The 19,077-nt window shown below is 38.5% G+C and overlaps 1 protein-coding gene across 5 annotated transcripts; it reads left to right on the top strand.

Moving 5' to 3' along the window:
- Window positions 1-10,601: 10,601 nt before the first annotated feature.
- On the top strand, window positions 10,602-19,068 carry LOC143471347 (uncharacterized). 5 transcript variants are annotated; one of them, XM_076969837.1, is made up of 16 exons: window positions 10,602-11,433; window positions 12,370-12,553; window positions 12,721-12,792; window positions 12,860-12,927; window positions 13,320-13,426; window positions 13,645-13,820; window positions 13,928-14,164; window positions 14,271-14,366; window positions 14,444-14,689; window positions 14,772-16,499; window positions 16,660-16,792; window positions 16,902-17,024; window positions 18,268-18,310; window positions 18,385-18,528; window positions 18,601-18,673; window positions 18,843-19,066. In XM_076969837.1, exons 1-16 carry the CDS (start codon window positions 10,721-10,723, stop codon window positions 18,936-18,938), a joined length of 4,239 nt encoding a protein of 1,412 aa, XP_076825952.1. In that variant the 5' UTR covers window positions 10,602-10,720; the 3' UTR covers window positions 18,939-19,066. The 5 variants fall into 5 exon arrangements, with proteins under 5 accessions (XP_076825952.1, XP_076825938.1, XP_076825929.1 ...); XM_076969823.1 differs by having other exon boundaries at window positions 12,869-12,927; window positions 18,385-18,673; window positions 18,843-19,068; XM_076969814.1 differs by having other exon boundaries at window positions 13,645-13,817; window positions 18,385-18,673; window positions 18,843-19,067.
- Window positions 19,069-19,077: the final 9 nt, after the last annotated feature.

The following is a 19,077-nucleotide window of genomic DNA, read 5'->3' as shown; positions in this document are numbered from 1 at the left end:
TCAAAACACTGATTTTGTCTTACACGAGTTTCAAAGAACGAAACAACTTGAAGATGACCTGGATAATTTTAGCATGAACAAACTTTGTAGTCTATTTGATGCTAGCTCCTGCAATATAAAGCGAGTCGTATATCGCAGCGTCAGTTTGTTTATCTCTGCTCTTGGCCATCTCTACTCTATAAAGTTTTCTTCTTCGTTCAACGTTGTCAAACAGCTCCAAAAAGAAGACAGAATTAACGGGGACACCGCAAGTAGGTTGCTTTTCGCTTTGGCTGTTGTTTGTGAGGTTCGACTTAAGGTGTACATGGCAAAGGGACGTCAAGACGATTGCTTGGATAAAGGTGAAACTTTTCGCGACTGGGTATCTGATATAAGGATGCAGGTTATAAAGATTGTTGGCGAGAGGAGTATGGTTGAGTGCATAAACGTGGCTAATCAACTGCAAAGGTTCTTTAGGATGCTGAAAAGTAATCAATGCCAGTTACTAAATACAAAACTAATAATAGATTCTTCGTTTTATTTAAAATTGGAAGCGATTACGTTGCTTGGTTGCAATGATCGCGTTATAAAAGAATGGAATGACAGACACAAAAAACAACTGTGTGTCAATGATGATTTAGAGTCATCTGCATCGGTTTTTGTCGGAGGCGCGTACATTTCATCGGGAAAATATCAAGAAGCGCTTCAAATATTTATGCGTTTCGAAAACCATCCGTTCCAATTAAACCGTGTTCTTAACGTTACAGTTATGATTCAAAAAGCACATTGTTTGCTTCATCTTGGTAAATACAAGGAAGCTGTCGAACAAACAAACAGAATAAAACGTAAGATTGCATCAATGGACTTTGATGATTTTTTTTTAAAACCAGCGTTGTATAATATTGCTGGTCTAGCTAAGTGCGAATTAGGATTGTTCCATGAAGCTCTCACTGAATTCCGGAATTATTTTAAATGTTCCTTCGACAAAACCATACCACTAAGCCACCTGTACATTGTACACTTTCTTATTCACGTTGGAATATGCTTGATGGAACTGGGTAAACTCGATTCGGCCATGCACAAAGCTAGACAAGCTCTGGAGCTTTCAAAGCAGATAAAATCCTTATATATTTTAAACAGTTATCTCTTGTTAAGTGCCTGTTACTTTCGGAAAGAAAAATATAAGCGATCGTTAGAATATGCTGAAAAAGTGCTTGGTGGTGTAAATGAAATAAGAGATTCTAGTATCTTTAAAGAATTTGAAATTGAAGAAATAGAAGCTCGCATTAAAGCGTGCAAAGAAAAACTTGGATACGATAATACTGATTGTGCTTGATCGAAAAAGTTCATTGTTGTGTAAGCATGATTTATAAGTTTACATTGTTATGTTTTGTGCAAATGTCAACATCTTATTATTTTATGGGTGCTGATTTTTAACTCCAATACTATAATGTCGCTGTCGTTGTTTATGAGCAGCAGTTCTGCCGCCAACGAAAGTAACTTTTCGGGCAACTCGAGCATCCACTAGATTAGAGAGTGCTATCATTTAATACTGATAAAGATACAGTAGGCCTACTACAACACATTTTGCTTATGCGCAACTCTCCTTCATAAACTATACTGTAATGGTGACTTACAGTAAATATACCTTTTCTTGTTTATATGCTCTCTTATACCTTCAGCATATAGAAAAAACTATTGTAGCTTGCTTTTATGGACTTATATGACGCATTTCTATACTCGCTAAAAACTAAAACTGCATTGACGCTGTACGTTAAAATTATTTGTGTTTTACGGTAGATCATTCATGTTTCGTTAATGTAGATCGTTATGTAATGATATGATTTTAACATGTTTTTATTTGATTTGATGCGATATTCTGGATTTTGGCGATGATTTTATGACGAATGTTGCACAATTAGAAACGGCCTTTACACCATATTCCAGTTCACTGCAATGCATTATGGTCTAAGGATATTGCCAGTTGCCATAATACAATAACAGTATGAAGAGAAGAAAGAATGCGATTAATTTTATCCCTGGGCAACGACAACCAATGAAACACTCGAACTAAATGAATAATAATTCAGTTATGGTTATAGACAGTCGTTGGAAAATTAATATATCATCATAATTTGTTTACAGAGACGTACAAAGTTAGGCGGAGACCACACTGTGGAATAAAGATTGACGGCAAAATCAAACAGTGGCCCGCGTAACACAACAAAGCGGATTCAGCAATACACAAAGGAAGGGAAGTTCTGGAACTTTCAAAACAAATGAAATCAATAACAGTAATTGATAGTTATCGCTTGTTAAGTCGCTGTTATCTTTCTAAGCAAAAATATAAGAAATCATTGGAATATTGTGAAAAAGAACTTGAAAAGCGGAATGCAACAATTGATTTGTGTAATAATGATCCTCAGGGAATTTTCGATGTTAAACGTCGCATTGGAGAGTGCAAAGAAAAACTTGGATACTACGATGCTTAAGCTTGGTTTGAATATTTATCCTAGTGGAAATATTGTTGTTGCATTTTGTAAAGTTGGCAAATTAATTTTGTGTTGTGAACGCTAATCTTTTTACTCTAATATGCTGATGAAGACAGTATACGTCACACTTGTTCATGTATAATCTTGTAGAATGTTTTGCCGCAATGGTCTTTCATGCTTATGCCACACGCATGCGCCGTACAATTAAAACTTTTGAGGCTTTTCATGAAATACTGCGCGTAATTAACTGCATAGCACCGATAGCCGTCTTGCTTGTCTTAATTAAGCGGTTGCGCATTGTAGTAATGTCAGTTTCGTTTCGTTGTGTATCATAGTGTAGCTTAATGTGGGCTATACAATACTGTTTCTCTGACCGTTATATTTCGACTCATGTGTTACGGTCTTTTAGTGCGCTGTCTGCTCTAAATGATCGGTCATTTTTTTCTCCCGATGTTTCACGAACCAAGGCAACATATCTTTCCATGCTAATTTCCAAGCATTCAAATCACCTTTATATAGTTACAACGAAGACAGTTTACGCGTCAAAATTTGTTGCATTGATATTTTATTTTACAGTATGACAAATGTGTTGTTGGGCTACGTCCGCACTATGCAGTTAATGTTGTTCAGGGCACATATGCATTTGTTTGATTCGAAGCATTTTGCGAGCTAAAAAGTAAATTGAGTTCGCATAGCCTTCAATAAACGAAAGATCGTCCTGCAACTGGTTTTCCAAATCAGTTGTTAAATTTCAGTGAGGTTATCAACCAGTTTAATACGTTCTAACAATAGTAAATCGTAGGTAAATAGTAGTGTTGTAAGCAGCAAGAAACAAAGTTGAACTTTAAAAGGATGATCTGATTTAGCTTCAATACATGACCGTTGATGGACAGGAAGATCTATTATTGTCTTAATGGAAGGTTCAAAGCAAGTGGTTAAGCAATTGCCTGCGCACTCCTGTTTGTATTCTACGTTTACGTTCGCTTTGTTTTACATTGTAGTGCATTGTGTTACCTTATATTACTGCTCAACATTACATTGTATCAGTAACTAAAGGGAAATCAGTGAAGTCTGATTGGTACTGATGTCTGATAACTCCTCACGTAACGACTGACAGGCTCATTTTATGGAAAAATTTTTGTGGTCGATCTTATCCGGCCTTTTTTAGATTACAAGTTAACGTTTGATAGTTCGCAGAAATCGGCTGCTTTTTTTCAATCTCCTTTTTAATTGGCCGGTTTTAAGCCGAGTTGTTCGCTTATGCTGAATGGCATTTTAAACGCACCAATACACACTTTATACGCATTGTGATTATGCTTTGAGTAACAATTGCTTACAATGTTGAATGAACTTTTTCTTACACACAAATCTTGTTTGTAAAACATAAGAATTGTTGAAAAACAAAGTACACGTTATCCCCGGTTACTAGCCTCGCCTCGAAAGTCCAACACACACGCGAGCAGTTGACGCTAATTTACCTGAAATAATATTACGTTTGAAGCAGTTTTTCCGTTATTTTTGCGAATCTGATTTTCAAGTTATAATAACAGAGATACCTAAACCTACGTATCTGGTTTTTAGTATAAACTTAAACCTTAGTTTAACCCAAACCAATTAAAGCCAAATTTTTACGCATCCTTTCTTCTAGAGCAGTGTTTCTCAACCTTTTTTACCCACGGACTATTTTCCCATTAGCATAAGTATTCGCGGACTCAGGTAATAGGAACAAAAATAAGTTAGTTCAACACTAAACAGTAAGATAAAAAAGCAGAAGCGATTTATATATTGGGCATATATGCACTAAAAATCTTGTTCTTGAAGTTAAACTTGTTTCGCAAATTTGTCGAAATCAGGAATTATGGTCGTTAATGCACATCTGATATCATCTTCCGGTTGAAGTTGGTTCTGGTACTTGGTTTTAACCATAGCCAAAGTTGAAAATCCAGCTTCACACAAGTATGTAGTCGGAAAAGGCAAAAGAGCTATTGTTGTATGTTTGCAGAGCTCAGATAGATTAGGTTTCTTCGACAGAACATTCGTCCAAAATTGACTTAGAGAAGCAATTTTGAACTTGTCTCTCCACATCTGTCGACTTTTTTAAAACCCTTTTTACTTCCCATCTTGGACGGAGCTCCATCAGCGCAAACAGACACACATATAAATGTACATAAACATATACATAAACGTGGTGTACATAAATATACATATAAATGTATCATGGAATACGTTTCTTCCGAATGTCAGGATATCATGGGTACACCTCCGTGTCGGTTTAACGTCACAGGAATGGGTTCTTTGGCCAGAGGAGAAATCACACCTTATTCTGATTTTGAGCATATTATCTTGCTTGAAGAGGGAGTTCAGCATAAATCAGATTACGAGAAAATACTGGAATATTTTAGATGGTTTTCGGTCATCTTCCATTTCATTGTTATCAACCTGCAAGAGACAATTGTTCCATGTGTCACCATACCAAGTTTAAACAACAACACCACCCCGGAATACAATTGGTTTTACGATTATTTCACAAAACGTGGTGTTTCGTTTGACGGCTTGGTGTTTTATGCATGCAAGTTTCCCCTCGGGAGAATGGAAAAAACAAACAATAAGCCTTGGACAACAGAACTGATCGAGCCAGTAAATGAAATGCTACAATATCTTGATTTCGAAGTAGCTTTGAAAAATGGCTACCACCTCAATGAGGTGCTTAAAGAAACTTGTTTTGTATTTGGTGACAGAAAATTATACGACGACTTTGAACATGGCCGGTTTGAGGTTCAAAACACTGATTTTGTCTTACACGAGTTTCAAAGAACGAAACAACTTGAAGATGACCTGGATAATTCTAGCATGAACAAAGTTTATAATCTATTTAATGCTAGCTCCTGCAATATAAAGCGAGTCGTATATCGCAGCGTCAGTTTGTTTATTTCTGCTCTTGGTCATCTCTACTGTATAAAGTTTTCTTTTTCGTTCAACGTTGTCAGACAGCTCCAAAAAGAAGACGGAATTAACGGGGACACCGCAAGTGGGTTGCTTTTCGCTTTGGCTGTTGCTTGTGAGGTTCGACTTAAGGTGTACATGGCAAAGGGACGTCAAGACGATTGCTTGGATAAAGGTGAAACTTTTCGCGACTGGGTATCTGATATAAGGATGCAGGTTATAAAGATTGTTGGCGAGAGGAGTATGGTTGAGTGCATAAACGTGGCTAATCAACTGCAAAGGTTCTTAAGAATGCTGAAAACTAATCAATGCCAGTTACCGAATACAAAGCTGATAATAGATTCTTCGTTTCATTTAAAATTGGAAGCGATAACGTTGCTTGGTTGCAATGATCGCGTTATAAAAGAATGGAATGACAGACACAGAAAACAACTGTGTGTCAATGATTATTTAGAGCCATCTGTTTGTGTCAATGTCGTAAGCGCGTACATTTTATCGGAAAAATATCAAGAAGCGCTTCAAATAATTATGTGTTTGGAAAACCATCCGTTCCAATTAAACCGTGATCTTAACGTTACAGTTATGATTCAAAAAGCACTATGTTTGCTTAAGATTGGTAAATGTAAGGAAGCTGTCGAACAAACAAACAAAACAAAACGTAAGATTGCATCAATGGACTTTAATGATTTTTTCTTTAAATTATCAACGTTGTATAATATTGCTGGTCGAGCCAAGTACGAATTAGGATTGTTTCATGAAGCTCTCACTGAATTCCGGAATTATTTTAAATGTCCCTTCGACAAAACCATACCACTAAGCCACCTGCAATTTGTAAAATGTCTTATTTACGTTGGAATATGCTTGATGGAACTGGGTAAACTGGATTCGGCCATACACAAAGCTAGACAAGGTTTGGAGCTTTCAAAACAAATAAAATCCTTTTGCATTTCAAACAGTTATGTTTTGTTAAGTTGCTGTTACTTTCGGAAAGAAAAATATAAGAGATCGTTAGAATATGCTGAAAAAGCGCTTGGCGGTGTAAATGAAATAAAAGATTGTAGTATCGCTAAAAAATTTAAAATTGAAGAAATAGAAGCTTACATTAAACTGTGCAAAGAAAAACTTGGATACGATAATACTGATTGTGCTTGATCGAAAAAGTTCATTTTTGTGTAAGCATGATTTATAAGTTTACATTGTTATGTTTTGTGCAAATGTCAACATCTTATTATTTTATGGGTGCTGATTTTTAACTCCAATACTATAATGTCGTTGTCGTTGTTTATGAGCAGCAGTTCTGCCGCCAACGAAAGTAACTTTTCGGGCAGGACTTGAGCATCCACTAGACTAGAGAGTATTAATTATCATTTAATACTGATAAAGATACAGTAGGCCCTACTACAACACATTTTGCTTATGCGTAACTCTCCTTCATACATTATACTGTAATGGTGACGTACAGTAAATATACCTTTTCTTGTTTATATGCTCTCTTGTGCCTTCAGCATATAGAAAAAACTATTGAAGCTTGCTTTTATTTACTTATATGACGCATTTCTGTACCCACTAAAAGCTAGTTTAAACTGCATTGACGCTGTACGTTAAAAATTTTTGTGTTTTACGGTAGATCATTCATGTTTCGTTAATGTAGATCGTTATGTAATGATATGATTTTAACATGTGTTCGTTTGATTTGATGCGATATTCTGGATTTTGGCGATGATTTTATGATGAATGTTGCACAATTAGAAAAGGCCTTTACACCATATTCCAGTTCACTGCAATGCATTACAGTCAAAGGATATTGCCGGTTGTTATAATACATGAACAGTATGAAGAGAAGAAAGAATGCGATTAATTTTATACAACCAATAAAACACTCGAACTAAATGAATAATAATTCAGTTATGGTTATGGACACTGGACAGTCGTTGGAAAATTAATATATCATCGTAATTTGTTTACACTTTACAGAGACGTAAAAAGTTAGGCTGAGTCCACACTGTGGAACAAACATTAAAGGCAAAATCAAAACGATTACGTCAATTCAAACAATGGCTTCACAGTAAAACAGCTTTTCACAACTGAAAGGTATGACTCGGGGAACACCGTTAGATGTAATCATAAGCAGCCGCGAGAGAGGCCAATCGCAATGTGAGAAGTCATTGAGACACAAATTTGATAACAAAAATTGGAACAAGGGGTTTCGTTTTTAAAAGCGTAACAAAAACGCTCTACTGCATGGACTGCAAAGATGCTGTGTTTTTTACATAAGTTATAGACTTGTAAGTTTATAAGGTATAGTTAGAGACTCCTGCAAACTGACATAGATGAAAAATATAAGAATTTTTTGCTACAAAAACTTCAATCGTCACAATTGATCAATGATGTCTGTAGTTACACAGACAATATATATCTAAGTAGAACAATATATCTAAAATTTACAAGCAATATTTTGCGCTGTTGTTGTAAGCCCTTTAAGGACATGGATTGCGATAACGTTTTTAATGCAATCTAAAGCTTACCGAGACCCCTATGTCTCCTCTCACGTTATGATTCAATCAAATGTTCCTTTTTGTATCCGATGGATGACCTATGACCCAGGCTACCGCCTAGCTTCGAGCACAAACCGCGGTTCGCGTTTATTTTGTACGATTCATAATTTAGGCACTCCATTCGTCTACTTTCCGCCCATTCAAATGGTCCAAAGTACGGTAATATTTTCCCATTAGAATGGCAGGAAGTATGCCTTTCTTACTGTAGAGTAAGATATATGCATTTGGAATGGGGAGAAGTTTACTTCGGCAGAAGTATGGTCTGTGCAACCCATTCTTCTGTTTTATCCGCCCATTAAAATGAAGGTGCTTTCAGCAATGGGGTTTGCCACAAACCATATTTCTGCCGAAGTAAACGTCTCCCCATTCCAAATGCATATTTCTTACTCTAGAGTAAGAAAGACATACTTCCTGCCATTCTAATGGGAAAATATTACCGTACTTTGGACCATTTGAATGGGCAGAAAGCAGACGAATCGGGTGATTTAGGACTGCTTACAATCAAGTTGATACGGCATCGAAAAAGCCTTCTCAACATAAAGTAAGTTAACAAATTCTTAAGGCGCTAATAGACAAATCTGCTCGAGAAAAAGTCATTCATTCTCTTTGAAGCATTTAGGTCAGTTTAGCGACAGAAGAGGCCTTATATGTCCATTGTAATGGCTTAAAGTTATCGATTTTGCCGAATGGTTTGTGTGGCCAAGGTAGAACACAGTTTAGTCTGCTATGAGATAAGAATTTAAGAAGAAAAAATTTTACACAAGTATGTAGCTCGCTCTTTTCAGCGACAAACTTCTTTTGAAAAAGTTGATTATTTTTAGTTCATATAATATGTTACGTGCCCTGATAAGCTTTTATAGCATCGCAGTGAAGATGGAATATAACGACAACCTCATTACGTCAATGACGTTTAGTTTTGGCCTTCGTGCACCACAATATATTGCGGGAATAAACAATGTTTAAATACTACATTATGCAAATGAAGCAAAATGTTCGGCTGGGTGTGATACCCGACTAAGAAATGTGTCCAGCCAGCGTTAAAGCTGCGACAAATGTCATGAATAATAATGTGCAGTTGTCATAGGGGGTTTCCCACATCAAAACTCGACCGCCAAAGTCTTCAAAATTGAGAAGTTGAAACTGGAAACACGACTACGCTAGTTTCCCTAACCTGGTTTGGGATTGGAGCTAGCCTAGCTGCCTAGACCGCTATGCGTCAGGTACGGCGTACGGGATTTGATATTTTTAGCAAGCCTCTGTACAGTCCTGTCTCTATCTGATCTAAAACATGTCATAAATAATGTAAAAAACATAACCACTCTATCCACGAATGATTCATGCAAAAATGCCAGTTAAGTGCAGCATAGACTAATTGTATGAGCAACTGTGCATTAATGCGCCTGAAGTGCGCTACTGAATCTTATGAAAACCGTATTGAGTGCTCCGTTGTTGCCCAACTTTACAGTCCGGGCCGGGCTGAGTTTAGCCATCGTGCATACAGCTATAGGCCGATATGGCCATGCCATGCCCATACGTCGAGTGCAGAAGTTCAAAACTTCGTGATGCATTTATTTACCAGATCCATGCTTTCCAAATTGTGACGTCATTTGGTTGTGCATTTCTGCACTAGGCTTGGTTGGCCTACACTCTATGTGATACAAAAGGGCCATGGAGCAAAAACTATACTAGACCGATACCAAAGCAAGGTTGTTAAGTAGCCTAGCCCTTTGTCTCCCTGTCTGCATACACAATGCACATAGCCTAGCACAGAAGCTTGGAAGTGCCTTATGAGCACATGATGCACAGTCATATTTAAATAGGCCTATAGGCCTATAAGCCCCTACTAGAAAGTTTGTTTGATGCACGGGAGTTCGTCGACACGAAAAGTTGGCTTCTGTGCTAGTTTTCTGGTGTCAAGTTGCCATTTTTCTCTATATTTTATTTTACTATGTTATAAGTATTAGAGTGGTGTGGCGCCAATTTTGGCATTACATTGTTCACGTTTCAGTGAATTTTTCATTACATTCCCTTAACTATTCCTCGTGGATACCCTTGAGCATCCTGAGTAGCTGTAAAAATCGGACCCCCACGAAAAAATTGTCCAACTCTGGCAAAGTAAGCTTAATCTGCCAGCAGGTTTCTAGGTTTAAAATTTTAAAAAGGCTCTGCTATTTTTCTCCCCAATGGTATGGTCACAATTGCCAGAGTCATTTCCTGCAAATACATCTCTTAATACAATCTCTTCACACTGTGCCCATAGCTTACTCTGGCACAGATCACACCTTAAACAATGGCATTATCCAGAAGTCAGTCACATGTGCAAACTCATTGTTCAGTGAAGACCAATCATTAAAACAACAATGGGTGCCCAGTGGGCAACCGTTCAACTTAATATTGGATGCCCAATTCAAAATTTAGTTGCCATGGTACTGAGGATCCACAGTTTTTTGTGCAACCCACAAAAAATAGTCCTAAGCTTAGTAAGCTAGGCCTAGACCCTAACTATCTGATGCTTCAGCCGTTCTGTGAGCCTCAATTTTTTGCGAACTAAAAGGAAAATAAAACTGATGAAAACAATGGAAAGTGAAGAAATAATGGGTTATGAAAGATGTTTGTGTTTTCAAAGATTACTGAGGATTACTTAAATTAATTGTTAATGATGTAGCCTACTGCGGCAGAGTAGGGTTAACCTTGTCTATAAATGTTAGATAAAACAACATCTCAGAATTACTGTATATAAAAGATTAACAGATGGATGATTCTATGGATGCGTTTCAATCGCTGACGCTGGGCAGTAAAAGAATAATCCCTTTGTCAAGGCTGAGACGGAAAAAACGTTTTGCCCCTTCTTTATCGGAAAGTGAAGATAATAAAATTTCCACTAAGATTGTGGATGACTCTGCTGAAGAACTTCCACTTTTAGTTGAAGATAAAAATGTGGGGCTTGAAATTGAGCCAAATGATACTTTATACAAGATTTCTGATTTACCCGATGACACAAATGATTCAGCAAATGTAAGGAAATCATATGAACTTCAAGCTGCTTCAAACAGCAATGCCAATGATAAAGATAAGGAAGCAAACCACACAACAGGGGCTCGATGTGCTGTGTGTGAGCAACTTATCCCAGCTCAGGAATGCTCTTCTCATTACATGGACTGCTTGCGTAAAAATTTCTCTTCCAAACAGGACATGAAACTGAGGTTGTGCGACCGCGTGAGGTGCACGACTTGTGGGGAAGAAGTTGAGGTGTCTAAATATGAAGTTCATCGAGAAGATTGTTGCACATTGAATATGCAAACAGCGAGGAAGATGTACATGGAAACTGTGACTTCTTCATACTTTGGAAAAGAAAAATCATCCCAATCTAATCAAAGATCGAAATCTTCAAAATGTTTTTGTCCGAGTTGTAATAAGAATTTGTCAAGTTTTGACTCTCCGTCAAGACGTTATCATGTGAATAGGTAAGTAATAGGTATCTGCTGCTATTGAGGGTTATCTGTTATAATTATAAGACATATTTGTGATTGTTTTTTCTATTCTTCTAGTAAAGCTAAATATGTATGTAACAAACTGAGTATGTATGAAATATAGCTAATTTACTATTGACAGTTCACACTAGAGCTTGTGTATAACGTCAATGCTATATTATGGAATTTTGCAAGTACTGTATATAACTGTCACTTGTGGTATTTGTATGTAAACATCCTTATAAAACTTTTTCATTACGCTACTGAACAGTGAACACCCTTAGCTATTTTTAGTGGATGCCCTTGGGCAATTTGGCTCTGTAAAAATGGGTGCCCCTTGAAAAAGCTTGATCCCAAATCTGGCAAACTAAGCTTAATATGCCTACAGACACAATCAATCATGCAGTTTTTTTAGGCCTAAAATTTCATAATAGCTCTGCTCAGTTTCTCCCCAATGATATGGTCACAATTCCCAGAGTTATTTCCTGCAAATAATTTAATAATCTTTTAATACAATCTCTTCCCACTGTGGGCATAGCTTAGTCTGGCACAGATCACACCTTAAACAATGGCATTATCCAGAAGTCAGTCACATGTGCAAACTCATTGTTCCGTAATGACCAATCATTAAAACAACACTGGGTGCCCAGTGGGCAATCATTCAGCTTAATGTTGGATGCCTAATTCAAAATTTGTTGCCATGGCACCCAGACTAAAATCCCACCCTGCTGATCTTGTAGCATAAGCAATTGGTGCTTGATCTGCAAAATTATAAGCTATGTTTGTTCATTCATTGGCCTCATGTAAAAATACTTTCATTGCAAACTTTCCTCGCTCGATTTTAACACAACGATTTAAAAACCTGACCATGCACATTGCACTTTATGTAGATAAAACTAAACTGTTTGTATTAACAAATCATTTGATCAGATGCTTAGATGAAATTCCACGACCAATCGCAACAACGAGAAGTGTAGCACATGACAGTAACGAAAACAGAGATGAGAATGGTGATGATGCAAGTGGTGTCGTATGTTCCCAATGCAAGAAAAGTTTTAAAAGCAAGAGAGGGCTCTCCATGCACCTGAGGAAATGCCCCGGCACAGTCACTGAAGTATGATTAGTGATTATGATTCTACACGATGTTGTTTAATTATAGCAATTAAATAATTTATTTCTAAAAAATTCATTTCTTTGACTTTTAAATTAAGAATGGAAAAAAATTGCCGTGAATCGTGATTGTTTATGGTTTCATGTTAACATTTATTTATTTTTTTCCAGGTGAGAAAAACAAATGCAAAAAGAAAAAAAAAAATCAGGACACCGAGAAACCCGTACGACGAGCTGGTTCAGGTAACATTCTCGCTGGTATTTTTCTTTTGCAGTTCTGTTTTTTTTCATATATTTCACTGATATTCAGTTTGCGAAGGGTCTTTCGGCTTCTGAGATGGAAACAAAAAAAGCTAAAAAGAGAGAAGATAAAAGAAAGTAAGATTTTCTCCAATACATTTAAATAGTATCACCTTCCATTGTAAAGATTGTGGTTGAGTTTTGTGAGGCGTAGCTGAGTTGTCTAAATCAGCGTGGTCCAACTTCTTTTCATCGCGGGCCAAAATCAGAAAATTTTTTTATCTTGCGGGCCAATGTTTTTAAATCAGAACTGAAGAAATGTGAAATTAGAACTGAAGAACAATGTGACATTGATTTTAGAACTGAAATTAGAATAGTTCAAAATTTTTAGCTATTAGATGCTGATCAATGTGACATCTGCGGTCGAGGTTCTTCCTCGACAATAGCGACTAACAAAGCTGACTATCAGTTCGCGGGCCTGCAGTTGGATAACGCTGGTCTAAATAATCTTCATGTTTCTTGATCTTCAGGAAGAAGGAAATTCCCATACCTGCGATGTTGCTTGAGAGCCCAAGTTCCCGGAAAGCAGCTCTCGAAGCTAAACTCGCTCTGATGATTGACAAGTCATCGAAAAACGGTATGTTCATGATGGTTAACAGCAGAGATTACCGGTAATTGGTAAAATCTTATTGCTTTCGATTAATTTTAAAGCCTAAATTAAGGAAGAAGTTCCTACAAGCAACAATTGCTTTAAAATGTTATTAGTCTTGTTCTTAGATGTTCAGGTCAGGGATTATTATTAGCAGGGAAAGTAGACAGGTTTGATAAAAATCTTGCATTGATATTAATGTGCAGATGACGTCCCTTCTACCCCTTCTCTTCCTGAGACTTCATCCAACATCTCAGGAGTAAGCAGGAAGATTTTATCGAACTGGAGTGGTCAAGTTGATGTTCATGACCACCTTTCGGAAGATCATGATAAAGAATCAGATCTTGATCATGATACTGAAGCCACCAACTCATCAAAAGTGGTCATTTTTAAATCCTTTAAATACACGACTATCTTGTAACTAATGCTTTGTTGTTCATAGTTTTGTGAATATCGAGTAATTTTCATGTGGAATTTCACGCTTTGTAGAAATCATCGTTTCCTACTTCAAAATATGACGAGGCTTCCGCTTCGAAATGGGGATTGACCACTGACCAGAATTGCTTAAATTCAAGCTACAGAGCACATGGATTGCTCACACAATTCCAGACTCCATCTGTGAAACCAAACAGCGACAGAAATGCAGAGAAAATTGACATCGATGTTCCTCTGCCATGCAAGAGTTTTAGGGATTCTGAAGAAAATAACTTCACTGACTCTGTTGTGGTGAGCTTACTTCCTATTGAGAAAGTGAACAGTCCCAATTTGGTGTAACTGAAGAAACCGGTTTAAATTTTTGATATCTCTTCTTTATAATAAAATTATTTTAAAGGTGGTTGATGACGAAACGATTTGTCCCACTCTTCAGATTCTCATGGATTTAAATGAAAGTGCCAAGAGCAGCAATGGCAAAGCTGAAAATTTAAAAGTATGCCTGACAACATAGTAATAACAACTCCTATCTTCATGCACAGAAAGCAGGTCTCATACGTTATTTGCTTTCAGAACCCAAGTCCACCTGGAAGCACCAACACATATTTTGTGGCTGACTGCAATCCAGAAAAAGTGGAAGAAATTGAGGAGAATTCATTGTTTTGTCTTCCACCATTGGCTGAGAGCTTCAAGACCTTGATAGGCAACCAAAGTTACTCAGACATGGTTGTCGAGTTTGCTGAAGAATCACAAACAGACCGTGACACACTTCATCTACATAAATGTGTGCTGCATTGTCGCTGTCCCCAGCTACTGGAGGTATGAAAACAACAGGCTTGTATTACATTATTGTGTTTAGCACACCACGGCATGGACATGTCTTTTACTCTTGTTTTTCTAGGTATTAAAGAAAAGTCGAATGGATAACGGCATATACCAAGTGTCATGCTGCACCAGAGAAGAGTTTATGCCACTTTTGAGCTATCTTTACACTGGTCAAGTGATGGACGCAGATAACGTTACATGTACGTCAGCTAAGTTGGGCATCAATCTAAGTACTTGCATGAAGCTGTCGCCAGCTAAAGATGAAGCAGAAAATGCAGATTTAGAACGGAACGTTTCTTCGTTTGAGTCTGTCTCCTTCACACTTAAACTTGACAGTGACATCTCTCAACCTTTTGTATCTGACAATTCTGGTAATTTTAACACAACAGCATTCCCAACTGAAGTAACTCCCCCTGTCCCTGACCAGGTGGGTCCCGTATCAGATCATCGTTTGACGAGCCCGGAACCTAATGCTATGGAGGGAGGTTGTGTTGAAAATCCATTTTATCTTGAGGAAGATTCGTTTCCAATCGAAAGCGGTGTGGAAAGCTTAAGACCGAGATCAAGCGCACAGCCATCATCAAGTTCAAAGCGATTTGTTGCAGAGAGCAGCGTGGTTGATGTTGCAGAGGAGTTGGAGGAAGAATCTGGCACAGAATTTATCTCATTAACAGAGGAAACCGATGAAAGAGAATTTACTCCATTTTTCACTCATACACCTACACCCACAGTCAAAGTGACTTCCATCAGAGAGCTGTCAGATGAAGATACAGATAAGCAAGAGCTGATCATCGGATCAAGTGATGTTGAACCTCGGTCCCCGTTGTCGTTTTCATCAGACGATGATCTCTTTGCTTTGGAAACACCAAATTCTTCACAAAAAACCCCGCACCAACTCGCCTCATCATTCATCAATCGGTCACTTTCTGGACCAACCGAGGAATCGGCAAGTGACGACACGAAATCTGGTCTTTTTACAGACAACTTCCAGGAGAGAAATGAAACTACAACTAATGGAGCCTGCCATCAGGATGAAGGAAACCGCCGGTTAAGTAATTACCTGAATGAATTGCCAAATGATTGCGTTCTCGAAGTGCCAAAAAACATTTCAGATAAGAAGCGCAAGTCGATAATCATGACACCAACATTCCCTAGTCGTCAGAAATGTATGAGAATGAACGGAAGTACACCTGAGATTCAGACAGAGTTCATCCCAGACAGGGGATTCGATTCACCTTACTCGAATAAGGATGTTTCTGCCATTGCTTTCAGTCCAGTGAGTGAAAAAGGTTCGCAAGGTTCATACCTAGCAGTTCCTCCCTTATTTAACCTAGATTCCCCAACTGCACAAGGGAGTGGTGAAGAAAATGAAAACACAGACGATAATGTTGAAATCTATGACTTAACAATGGATGATGACCGAGACAATTATGACGCAACATTCGATCGCCGGTCGCTCAGTCAACCGGCCAATAACACGCCACGAGATGACGCTGATGAGCTTTTTGGGAGCTGTACACAGCCAGGGCCCCGCACCTACAAATTTCGAGCAATTCAAGACCCCATCAGTCCCTCGCAGTGCGCTGAATCTTGGGATCCAGAATTTTCCACAAATGATTCGGTTTTGTTGGCCGCTGCGTTAGGTTTAGACAAGACAGAAGCGCAAAAACCTTCCATTGAAGCGCCGCCAGAAAATTTCAAGACGCCTCTACGAACTTCGCGGCAAAAGAGCAAGTCTGGCATGGTGCCAATCACACCAGCGCCCAATCTGAGCGACCTGGACACACCGGAAATTCTAAAAAGGGTCAGTTATAAAATTTTTAAGCTGCGTCACAAAAATTTGTAGTTTTACGAAGCGCTCTGCTAATCTCATACCGAGTAGACTTGCTAGACTTAAGATAAAATTGATTGGTGAGCAATAGAATAGAGATATAATAAGTTGAAACGTTTTCTGTGCAACGCAGGGGCAGAGAATCGGCTTGAAGAACATTGGTAAGAAGAAATTAAAAACGAAACTACGGGAAATGCACGCTTATAGCCATCAGCTCGAATCATCAGAAGAGGACTCGCCAGTGAAGAGCAAGCCCACAACTGAAAGTACTTATCGCTTCATACTACTTTGTTTTTTAGTTTGGTTTTGGACCCAATCGCCAACACAACGTTAAAGCTTTATCACTATTCACATTTTTCTCGTTTGCTCTTCCAGACAAGGCGTCATCCGGGACTAAAGAGCTGACCATTTGCGACCAAAGTTCACAACCGCGGTCACCGGAAGAGAGTAGCGACTCTGACTGTGACCTCATAGACGCTCTGTTTCCCGTGCGCGAAGGTCAGTTTCTTTTTGAATTAAAAAGAATATCGCCACTAGTCCTAATTTACCGTTGGAAGCAAATTTAAAAATGGCGACCGATAATGATGTAGCGAACGTGCGCATGATATTACTCATGAACCGGTATTCCTTCAGTCCGTGCGCCTTCAAAGAACAGCTTATGCCTATGGTTCGGTTGCTGTAGGGCCTATTGTTTACCGTAGTGACCCAGTATGAGAATTTTTGCTCAGTAAAATTTTGATTTAAGATCGCGAGAAGGAAGGAAGAAAAAAAGCGTCAAAGTTACTTGAGGATTTGACCGACCAAGGTGAGTCGATGCTTGAACGTTTAAGGGTAAAAATGAAGCGTTTCTGTGACAAGAATTTCCAAAATTAACTCTCGCCTCCTTGCTTGACTATTTTCAGAATTTCAACACCAAGTCAGTTCCGCGTTGGACTCTCTCCACAGAAAAGGCCTGCTGGTCAAAGAGCTCCAACGAGTCCAGTCGAAAATGAGGGGAATTCCCCGTGGGTCTCTCAAAGACTTGGGGATGTGGTTGGATCGTCTTACCCCCAACACCCAATCTTATAGTCGGGAGTGCATCATTATGCTCCGGTAGGCCACCACGTGCGCTAGGTAGATCTCGATGTTGTTACATTTTCTTGCCAACTCGTGGTTTTTTTCTGTTTAGTTTGAGCTCGTCAAAGCAGGAAATGATCGTTGAAGCATTCACGACGTTTTTGTTGGGAAATCCTGACGTGAAACCCCACGAAAGGTTTCTGTTTCATATTCTGCCAGCCCTGTACCGCGTCATGCTGAGAAAGAACAAAACACTTCGGCCGTAGTTGGAGCTGAATTTCTCTTCATGAGTTCTCGTTGCATTGTCGCGTATAACTCAATCCATGAGAGATCATTTTCTATTGTTCACTGTGACCTTTCCCGACTTGTAATAAAAGAAACTTGACATCAAATCTGTCTTTAAGTTCAAGTACAGCGTTAAGCACAGAAAGGCATGTGGCAATACTTTAAAACTTGGTCGTTCCCACAAGGAATTGTCTGTTTTGTATGAGTAGCGTTGATCGATGCAAATATTCGGTTCCCTTGGAATTGCACATATGTGAAATCTACATGCACACTTACTTGATCAACTTTTACTTAACTCTTAAGATAATATTTACAATTAAACCAGTTACTTTGCTACATATTATGCTCATGGGTAAAATAACGTGGTTGCCCAAAAATTCACTCGTATTCATCTTTGCAGGGGTAGAAGTGATAGGAATTCCATCGAGCGAGAACGAAGGCAGGTGAGTGACCTCCATTCCACTGAGATCAATTTGAAACCAAGTGGTATTCCCCTAAGTTGATACTTGTATTAAAGTGACGTCGAACAACTACACATGACCATATTTGGAGGGGCTGCTGCTGAAGCGTGTGACGTCACAAGTGATTCTGAAAGCGAACGCAGCGGTCACAAAGATCGGAAGAAGAAGATAAAAGATGAAGAAGACATGGACAGGCTCATGTACGGAGCCATTACAAAGGATGAAGCACTATACAACGATATCCTCCAATACAAGCCCATCTACCTAAGCAGGTTTAAGGAACTGATGAAAAATGAGAATTTCACCTGCAAAGCTGACGCCCTGGTGGACTATCTCGACAGACAGGTGCTTGCTGCATAAATATTTTTCCAGTACTTTCGAGTATTTCTATACCCGACTTCTTAGTTACATATTTTATAGCTAGTTACCAACATGCACTACAGACATCCCAACGTTGGTGCATGTTCGTTTTTTATCGAAGTATTGACTTGATATGGTCCCATCTTTGTTACAGGGCATCACATTTTCGACGGCAAATGAACGGAAAACTCAACGTAGGAGACCGAGGAAAAGAGCAAAAAAGAAACTTCCCAATCCAACTCAAGTGTAGAAGTTGCTACTTAAATTCCGCAAATCTGTGTTGTTCATTTTGCACTTTGTGTATTCTGTCCACCTCATATATTTTGTCTGACGATCGATCAAGTGCAATATTCAATACATGGCATCGACCACAAATGCGGGCTATATTG

This window comes from Clavelina lepadiformis, chromosome 1 (genome assembly GCF_947623445.1).
Source record: "Clavelina lepadiformis chromosome 1, kaClaLepa1.1, whole genome shotgun sequence".
Classification (NCBI taxonomy): Eukaryota; Metazoa; Chordata; class Ascidiacea; order Aplousobranchia; family Clavelinidae; genus Clavelina; species Clavelina lepadiformis.
Note: the sequence above shows the minus strand (reverse complement) of the source record. Positions and strands in the feature narration are given on the sequence as shown.